Source organism: Zeus faber, assembly GCF_960531495.2.
Source record: "Zeus faber genome assembly, chromosome: 9".
NCBI lineage: Eukaryota > Metazoa > Chordata > Actinopteri > Zeiformes > Zeidae > Zeus > Zeus faber.
Window position 1 is genome coordinate 11,812,583 of NC_137197.1, and position 10,306 is coordinate 11,822,888.

Sequence of the window (10,306 nt, forward strand, 5' to 3'; positions counted from 1 at the left end):
CCGCCCGCTCGCTTTTTTTCCCCAAAGGCGACTGTGAGAATTTTTCCCATTGTACTGTAAAAGAGAGAGGCACGCCCTGCTCTGCCTCAGTGTCGTGGACAGTAAAAAGGGTCCGAGACTGAGCTAAAAATCCAGGATTTCTGCAATACAGCATTTGAAGTGAAGTCTCGTCTTTTGCATATTTTCCTTCACACCTGGCAACCGGAGGCAATTTTGTGAAGAAGGTTGTTGTTCCGTGGTCGCGCGTTACAGAGACAATGATCCAAAAGCCTCAACAGTGAGAACGGTCTATTTATTTCTTTAGAATTAATATATAAAATTATATACAGTATTGATAGCTACACAAATACAAAAATCTCGGATCGCTCCAATTCGACCATCGACAGTGGATGCTCTTTATAATTTCCCAAAAGAAAATAGTCATCTTCCCATCCGTCAAGGATGTGTATTCACACACACACATACACACTCTTGTACTCACACACAATCGTGTGGGTATAAAGATGCACTGTGATTATGTGTGCTATACTTTGGAAATCATCAGAAATTTGTCAACCAACCCCCACCCAAGAAAAATATTTTTTTTGTATCAGTTCATCTGCAGTATTTAGGGTCGTCATTTTCGCACATCCACAGTAAAACCACAGGCACAACACGTGCAGGGGGACACAGCAACACGTAGATGGAGGTTGGGAAAAATGATATTTGAATGTACCATTTTTCAAAAAATTGCAAACATCATATCTCACATTCTTTTCAAGGCCGATCGTTCTGTGATCGTAAAAGATTTAAAAGCTGTGTCCACTCTTTTTTTTTTCGAAGTAAATATCACGTACAGTACGCCTTGGACATTCAACATTTGCTTGGTCCCGCTCCGTGACGGGCAGAAAAAAAAAGTACAGAGCAGCGTTACTCATCGTCGGCTGTGGAATGATTGGTAAGAGCGCCCCAGCAACCTGTCACTATTTGTGGAAACACACTGGCTGTGTGTATCCAACACAGTTACCATCGCCAGACGTTGGAATAGTATCAATGACCTCAAGCTAAACAATAACAGGACTATTTGGTGGATATTGCCCGTTCAAACAGAAGGCCTTTGTGATCTTTCGCCTCACACGTTCCATATGAGAGCAGACGCTTAATGTACACAGATTTCCAAATCCCGGCACAGACTTCAAAGGAACGAGGGGTGAAAACAATCCGTAGAGATGAAGAGCTATTCAAATATGTATCAATTATAAGCTCTCTATATGTGTGTGTGTGCGTGTGTGTGTGTGTGTGTGTGTGTGTGAGAGAGTGGTCCCTAAGTATGTTTGCACAACTATTCAGTGAGGTTTCAAGGAAGCATGACTTGGCAACCGCAAGATAAACATCGACAAGCATTGAGCAATCGTGGCGGCTTCGTCGATCTTTCAGACGTCTTCGATTCAAGCGCGTTAACGTGTGAGAGAAACACTTAAGTAATTGGAGTAGCCAAAATAGTGCGGCGCGTACTTAACAGAATTAGAAAGGCACAGTTATAGTGCTAGAATGCAAGTAGATTGTCTCTTAAAACTCAGGACACGATGCCCTCAGCGTTACAGCTCAACACCTCGTCGTGTACAACCTGTCCCAGCTGCCAGTGGAACTGCCCCTGTTTCTGGCTCCTCCAGCAGTGGATGTCCTCCCCCAGCCTGATGCTCTTTATATTGGGCAGGTGGCTCAGCATGTTGCTCGGCAAGGACGTCACCCCGGAGTTCAACAAGTTCAGCTCCTGGAGGGAGCCCAGGCCGCTGAAAACGGCGGGCGTCAGCGTCTTCAGCTTGGGGTTGCCGGACAGATCCAGAACCTGGAGGCTCTGGAGGTCCTTGAAGCTGTCGGCCTGGATCTCCCAAAGCTCGCCGAGCCCGCTGAGCGACATGTGCACCAGATCCTTCAGCTCGGCGAAGCACCCCTTCTCGATGCGGGCGATGGGGTTAGCGTCCAGGTTTAGGTACCGCAGAGGAAGGCCGGCCAGCTTGGGCACGCTCCTCAGCTGGTTTCCCGTCAGAGCTAGGCTCTGGATGAGGGGGATTCCTCCAAAATGCAGACCCCTGGAGAGAGTCGTTATATGGTTGTGCGACAGATCCACGATGACCGGGTCGCCGTTCACTTTGGCAGCAAACACGTCCATGTCGAACTCCCGGAAGCTGTTGTAGCTGAGATCAACCTCAGCCAGAGGGAGGCCGGAGAAGGACCTGGGGGGAAGACTTTCCAGGGAGTTGTGGCTCAGATCCAGAGTCTCCAGGTAGCGCAATTTTGACAAGGCGTTGGGGCTTACCTGGAAATTCAGGGGACAAGGATCAGATGTCGAAAATAGAGCGTTAAGAGCAGGAGAAAGAGGACAGACAGAGAATAGAGTAGCAGCTCTCTAAAGAAGGTCCTCAAAGGTATCAGTGGAGACTCAAAAGTTGTTCTTTATAATTCGTCAAATCAAGAAGCCCAAGAACATAATGGCGTCTAAAGCTGCGCGGGTGGCTGTTCAACCGTAGGGCTTACCTTGGTGATGCCGTTGCTACTGAGGTCCAAGCTGACCAGGGTGGTGTAGCCCGGACCGGCGAGCATGGCGTCGTTTAGTGGGCCCATGGCATTGGACGACAGGTCGAGGTGGGTGGTGTCCAGGGGGATGGGCACAGGCATGGTGGTGGTGGGGCCCAGGCCGTGGCAGTCCACCCTGGTCAGGCTGAAGCTGTCGAACAGGCCAAAGCTTTCCACCTCACAGTGGCAGCCGGGGTGGCAGTTCTTAACGGCGCTGGACTGGACCGCGGCCAGCAGCGACAAGCCAAGCCACAGGAGCTGAGCCATTGTGCTCTAAGGAAATCAAAAATATTTGTTATTGATATTTTGTTAGGTCAAAGAGGATTTTCATTGGATGTCTGAGGGCCTTATTGTGTCTTGTCATCCACTTCTGTAATCTGTAATATAATTCTGTAAATGTGCTTCCTGTTGTTGTGTTATCTTAATCATACGTTGCAGGTCATGCTGACAGTTTGTTGAAGCACTCTAAAATGACTGAATGACTAATTTAGCAGGTAATTTCATGAAAAACATGAACATGTGCTAAATCATAACGCTGGAGGGTTCCGGCTCCAGTCTTGTCTCCACTAGGGTTGGGGGATATGTCAACATTTTCCAATAGGCCATCGTCAGCCCAACAATCGGTGATTGCCGATAGATTTGGGGTGTACGGCACGCGGGGCCACTCGGGTTGAATTCGAGAAGGCAGACCATTAAATTAGGAAATAAAAGACAAAAAGTCACGCTAACAACCAACTGCCGATACGACTCCGAAGCAAGATTGAAAAGTAAACAACTGACTTTGACGACATTAAAATAAGTCCGTAGGTCAATATCCGTGTGAGCAGAACCAGCTTTTCCTGACTACATTTCATTATGAAAGCATGCAAATTTGACGACAACTGCACAAAATTTAACACTGATGTTTCCTAGACTGGAGGAACTCTCTGGTTCTTTAATGCTGCCGTAGAAAGATCTTTTCTTCAACTTTTTGGAAATACTTCAAGGCAAGTTTCTCCGTGCAATTTGAGATTCAAGATGCAACTTGAGGAGTCCTAATTTCCCTTCTCCTGAGTTTCCCAGCTGGCGTGACCCAATTTCCCTGATCAAAGTTTTCAATTTGTACTTTCTTAGTCTACCCACTACAATAAGTATCGGGTGCTGTTAAAAATAAATAGAGGGGCGCCGCTACTCGGGGGCCTTAAATATAACATAAATAATAAGGCGGGTCAGTCTTTACCTCATTCACAAGTACATTACATCATTTAGCAGACACTTTTGTCCAGAGCGACTTGAAACGTATTCATACACCGATGGAGGCAGCCATGCCAGGCTCATCTGAGCAGTTATGGGTGAAGTGTCTTGCTCAAGGACACTTCAGCATGCTACCAGGTGGAGCCGGGGATTGAAACCTCCTGAACAGTAGGTGACCCGCTCTACCTCCCAAGCCACTCACCCCTATAAGTATCCAAAGTAATCCAAATAATACAATATTTTTTACTGGATACCTACTGGTACTTTGATGAGATATTTACACACACACACAAGAAACAACGGTTGGTAATGTGGACATTTGAGCTTCTTAGAACAACTACAACCGTCTACAAAGTTCAGAGAGTTGCATTAATATTTTAATGCAGCTTAAAGACAATGTGTGTGTGTGTGTCATTGCCTCACACTTCCAGATGCACACTTTATGTGTTGTAGTGGAAAGCTGAAAGTGGCTGGTGAAAATAGGTTGATGGATCTAGTAAATCATTTGTTCTGGAGGGGTTTGAACAACCTCACAGCTTGAATAGGAATAGGCCACACTCATTACACCAAGAAAGTACTTGTTACACACACACACACACACACACACACACATTAAGAAATTGGCCAGAGGTTGGTGTTGTGTAACAAGCTGAAACTAGGGTTAAGTGCACCCAGGGATGATGACAGAGCAAAAACATAATGATTCTCGTCGATACAATGTTAGGTTTTTACAGATGTATGTGTGTGTGTGTGTGTGTGTGTGTGGGGGGCGGGGCATGAATAAGATGCGTTAGAGCCTCCAGGTGCATGTAACACTCTAATGTGCTGTCAGCCTGAAGCTATGGGTTTGTAGCCAGAAATATACATAATGCACAATGTTTATAGATCTAAAAGTACTTGTTCTTTACGTTACACAACATAATTTCCAAAAGAGGGGTTTTTTTTAAGTGTTTTACCTTAAATATGTCCTGACAATCAAAATATCCGATGTCTTTCTCGGTGCTGTGAAATCAAGAGTGCGTCCGTGCAAACACTCTGTATTTACAATGTTATCGGGAGCCTGGACACTCGCGGAGCGGCGTACCAGTGTGTACTTATGTAACGAGATGTGGTTACATAGTGACAGGGGGCTTGAGGCCGGTCAGATGCCCCCGAAGCTCAACGTTCACACGGGAGAGCCCGGGTGACTCTTTTGTGCCTTGGTCCCCGCTGCCAAAGTATTTCAAGAAAGACTCTGAATTAAATGTCGGAAGCGTGACGGGACAGTCTGATGTGATAACTAAATAACCCGGCCTATTTTTGTAAACAGACACAAGTCCATTTCACGCTCCCATTGCGTCGTCTTTCCGTTAAATTCCAATTAGGTTTTGTAAAAGAGATAATTCACCTACTTATTTAACTGCACCCCTTGTCTTTTAAGCAGCTCCCTGCTGAGGAAAGCAGGGTTAAATTACCTTCCTGTCTGAGATCCAGCCTCAGATATCCAACACCTGGAAAGCAAAAGCCTGTTTTTTTGTTTTTTTTTCAATGATTGATAGTATAAAGCAAATAAATATAACAAGCACAGTACTTTCTACAACACAAGAATAAATAATATCACAGAGTGAACTATCTACTTTGAGGAAAAAAAACATTAAAGTCTGAATAAAAAAGGAAAATAAAACCCGATGATAGATCAACTCAAGCAAATTTAATTGGATGCGCCGTCGTGTCTTTAAGAGTTCAATGTTTTTTTCCTCCACCCGACACACCCCGTCCACCACCCCAACACACACACAGTTTCTCTTTCTCAGCTTGTAAAATAATCATTACTTTGACAACGAGCAGGGATCACCGGGTACGATCCTCTAATCTAATTCCCGCCGTTTGAAGTTCGGGACTTGGGCCGAGCTTTGAAGTGATCTCCCTGGTTAATGAGCCCCTGGGAAGCCACGCACGGGGCCGAATGTGGGGAAAGAGACGCTAAAAGCAGGGTTAAAAGTGGTCGTGAGCTTTATACGATCTGCTCTGCAGTCAGTCAGTCAGTCAGTCGGTCAGTCTCTCTCTCTCTCTCTCCCCATCTGCTCGTTGGCTGAGGGATCGTGAACTTTCAGCGCCAGGTGTTCCTCTCAACCAACTGGCAATAAATCTCAGTTAACCGCAAAACTGCTGTTTTAGCGTCGACTTCAAATCAGCTGCAGCTCCAACTACTGCCATTACTCCAACTGCATGGAGGAGAGAGAGCTCACCCCCTGAGTGGACAATTGGCGATGATCTGTGAAATCAACACCCCCCCCCCCCCCCCCCCTAAAAACCAGATCACTCCACCAGGGCTCTGGTTGAGACCCGGAACCTGGGAGGAATTCCTATGGACCCAAAATAAAGTGAATGTGGTTCAAAAAGGTGCGGAATCTAGAGGGGACTCTCAGCATTCTATCAATGGAGTCTGTACATTTCTATAAATACACGTCTACAGCTTTTTGAGCCGTCGCCGACGTCCCGAGGTTTTTAAACATGCTCGAAAAACTTCGGAGCTCGGCGACAAGAGCTGCAGCCAACGAGCCAAGAGGAAACCCCGAGGGTAGGCGTAATATAGAAATGTATCTGGAATGCATTTAATGTACATTAAAATAAAGGAATATTATGTATTTTCACTATTGCCAATTCAATATTTGGGACTTAATTAATAATAATAATTTATGATCATGCCTTTTTTTCTTTTGTCGGCACAAAATAAATGAGCCGACACACAACTACAACAGCATTATTTCCATTATTCCAACTATTATTTCTTTTTTAACTTTTAGCAAAGTCACATGGAAATATAACCTAGTCTCAAAGTAGTAGTAGTATAATAGTACAGTGGTACATCGACTTACGACTGCATCTACTTACGACTAATCCAAGATACCAGCAGCGATAGTCGCGAAAATTTGTATCGACTTGAGACCGACTGCTCCAAGATACGAGCGTGGAAATTTGCAGTTGGCGCGTCCGGGGCCACTCAGCAGTCAGTCAGCGGTCAGTCAGCAGTCAGTCAGTAGTCAGTCAACGGTCAGTCAGCGGTCAGTCAGCAGTCAGTCAGTAGTCAGTCAACGGTCAGTCAGCGGGCGACCTACATGGTGTGTGCAAGTAGTTCGTGGTTTATCCTTTTTTTTTTTTCATATTTACTGTGTTTGTGCTGTGTATTTTGTTTATTTTCCCCCTTCATGATTTCATAATTTTTATGGGAAAAATTGCTTTGACATACGACTGTTTTAACATACGACCGTTCTTATAGAACGAATTAGAGTCCTAAGTCGAGGTACCACTGTAGTATATTATTATAGTATTAGTGTAGTGTGAACACCCTCGTCTGGGACGCATGTGGGCACGTCAAGGAAACCCTCAACCCAGCAAAGACAAACGGGATAGTAGTACAACGGATGTCGGACACAACACATTTCTCAAGCTCTCACACTGATCTGTCGGTCTTGGTCTTCACAAAGGTTGCTAAACCGCAGGAGGGCCACTTCATCAAGCGCCATCATCGGCCTGTGGTCGGAGATTATTCACGCTTGGTGTCACTGAAATTACACTGCCCCAATTAAATCTCTGTCTCAACGATCTTAAGAAATTTAATTAGAAGCCACGGTAATCCCTTTAAGCCACATTAATGCATGACGCCAAGGAGAAGGAGGGCGCTGGAATCAAATGGATGACCCCTAAATATTTGGAACTATTAGGAGGCATGCAGGGGGAGCTTATTACTGTAAAAGGCAAATCACTCATTGCGTTCAAACTTATTCATCAAAGCCGCCAAAAATGTATGTCTTCACATTGGATATAGGTGCTAATAATGTTATCCCATCGTCTGGGATTTTGATTATTGTAATAGTGTGAGGTTGTTACATTTTGTTTTTTTAAGGTTGCACGACAGTAAATCAATGCAATTTTTCGGAACTTCCCTAGACCGTCCTAGCTGTTCTGATCGACACCTCCGTCCGCTTGGTCATAATATCGTCGTTAATAACGATCGCCCGGGTGTAAAAGTTTTGTCGATTATCGGTGTGAAGGTGTTCGTCGAAAGAATATCGTAATATGCGCTTTGCGCCCGGCACTGCCTGGCTGTACAGGACACTAAACTGTGTCCAATCTCCAGTGCCAGGCCACCGATGTTTACATTTCAGATCTGTTTACTTTCTAAGAGGGAACGTCAACACAAGAGCTCTGGGCAAGCACACACATACACACACACACATGTGGTGTATCGAGTCAAGAAATCCGGAGATGCATATGAAATACATGATATAAAACAGCATTAAAGCCTTTTTATGAGGACATTCAATTATAAGCACATGTGTACCGACGTTCCCAGTGTCGTATTAAAACGAAACTGGACAGGCTTAGCTCGTCACTGCACACACCACAACACATGCATAATGTGTAGCTACAGCCACCGACACACACGCAATTAATGGAGGCCATGAAATGTGCGTATGTGTTCTTTATCTGTTCTTTAACCCACAAAGGCTTATCATTTCCCCGGGGGGCCAGGCCAGGACCCGTGGGCAGCCTACAGTGCCCGGGATCAACTTCAGCGTCCATCGCTCGTCAGACGATGTCTCTTCCACATGTTTTTAGTGGGGGTTCTTACGACGTTTTAAGGAGGAAACCCCGTGCGAGCACGAGCAGAACATGCAAACTCCACACAAAAAGGCTCCTAATCGGGAGATAACCCGCACCGGTCCACGGTGCCAACAGCGCCCCAGGTGGGAATCAAACCCAAGACTTCCTTGCTGTGAGGCAGCAGTGCAGTGCACTGTGCCACCGTGCCACGTAATGCTGGTATTAGTGGTATTCAGGTATTTTGTCCTGTTAAATATGCACCCACACACACAGTCAGATATGAAGTTAAAATAAGTAAGATAGTCATTGCACTTTAGAAATGTCATTGTTTGCCTGGTGACCCCAACACTTTTGACCTTGTCTTGGACCTCATCGGAGTTAAGATAAGATCAACTTTATTAATCCGGCAGCGGGGAAATGCACTTGTTACAGCAGCCCGAGAGCCAAAAGTAGAGGAAAAGAGTGATTGAGTGATAAATAAAAATAAAAAGTTAAAAAATAATAATAATAAGAAGAAGAAGAAGAAGAAGATAAAATAAACTATATAAACCTTCACTTCACTTATACAGACATGACAATTATGGATCACTTCCACAGGGTAAATTGCACACACACACAAAAAAAACCCCCAAAAAAAACCCATAAAAGATTGCACTGTGTATTTGATAATTGCACAGATCCCCCCCCCTCCCCCTCCCCCTCCCCCTCCCCGGGGAGGCGGGCAGCCAGACCGACATCTAGTACCTCCGCAGATCGGATTTCCTGCAGCCGTGGCAATCCGTGCGCGGCTTTCTTTCCTTCCTTCCTTCTTTCTTTTCGGTGCAGAAACGCGAAAACCCAGCGGTCGAGCCCGAGAGGAGCCCGAGAGGAGCCCGAGAGGAGCCCGAGAGGAGCCCGAGAGGAGCCCGAGAGGAGCCCTGACGCTTCAATTGCTCCGCAACCGGCGCCGCGCCGCTCCGGGCGCAGACGCCCCGCCCCCCTTTTTTTCCCCCAACTGTCAATCACGGCGCCGCGTGTCACCCGCGCGCGCGTCATTACGAACAGTTTACGTCAAGTTTGGGGAAAAACGGAAAAAGGAAAAAGGAAAGTGACGCGACAACGCGTCGTGCGGTTGAGCGGGAGCCGGGCTATGGCAGCTGAGCGTTGGAAATATATATCAAACAATAAACAAACGCGTAAGTAAATAAACAAACAAACAAACAAACAAACAAACAAACGAGGAAGGCGGCTTCTTCACCCAGGCAAAAGTGAAATATGATCTGACTACCGTTGCGACTGCTGCGGGGAGTCCAACAAACTACCAGACCCGTGGCGGCGGTTGCGGCCGAAGCCCTGCGAAGTTTTAGTTTTCCCGACCCGCCGCGGAGGCTTGGGAACGCCTCAAATGTTCCGACTTACCGCCCCCCCCCCCGCGAGTGAGTCCGTCCGTCCGTCCGTTCGGGTTTACTTCACCGCTCCCATGTCCCTCTTCCCCTCCGCCCCGCGGGTTTCAGGACTTTTTGTTTTTTTGTTTTTTTTGCGGGGGGGCTTCTGTCTTCTCCCCGGACGTTAATCCATCCCCCGGGACGAAACAACGCGCTGTCGGGAAGAAAGTGGCGGCTGCTGCTCCCCCGCTGGTCCCATCCCGCTGAGCCCCGGCTCGGACTGGTGGAGGAATCCTGCAGGAAGGCACTTCGGGCGCGTTCGGACCCGCTCGGCCCCGCCCCCTAGCGGACGCGCCGCGGCTACCACGTAAAACAAGAAGAAGAAGGGGGGGGTGTGTGTGGGGGGGGGGGGGTCGTTTGATTGTGCAACAAGGTGCTTTTCTGTCACGTAGACTGTTTTACTTCTTTGGTTTAAGTCGTTTTCCAAACACAACTTCTGCCGCTACACAAGACGACGAAGCGAAACGAAATCAGGGATTGGATCGAGAGAACTGCTGGTTTGGGAT

At 46.7% G+C, this 10,306-nt stretch overlaps 1 protein-coding gene across 3 annotated transcripts; it reads right to left on the reverse strand.

Annotated features, from left to right (window-relative positions):
• Window positions 1–273: 273 nt before the first annotated feature.
• On the reverse strand, window positions 274–10,005 carry tsku (tsukushi small leucine rich proteoglycan homolog). 3 transcript variants are annotated; one of them, XM_080007415.1, is made up of 3 exons: window positions 9,775–10,005; window positions 2,518–2,829; window positions 274–2,299 (listed from the first exon to the last, which is right to left on the reverse strand). In XM_080007415.1, exons 2-3 carry the CDS (start codon window positions 2,821–2,823, stop codon window positions 1,556–1,558), a joined length of 1,050 nt encoding a protein of 349 aa, XP_079863541.1. In that variant the 5' UTR covers window positions 2,824–2,829; window positions 9,775–10,005; the 3' UTR covers window positions 274–1,555. The 3 variants fall into 3 exon arrangements, with proteins under 3 accessions (XP_079863541.1, XP_079863540.1, XP_079863542.1); XM_080007414.1 differs by lacking the exon at window positions 9,775–10,005 and adding an exon at window positions 9,644–9,774; XM_080007416.1 differs by lacking the exon at window positions 9,775–10,005 and adding an exon at window positions 9,121–9,167.
• Window positions 10,006–10,306: the final 301 nt, after the last annotated feature.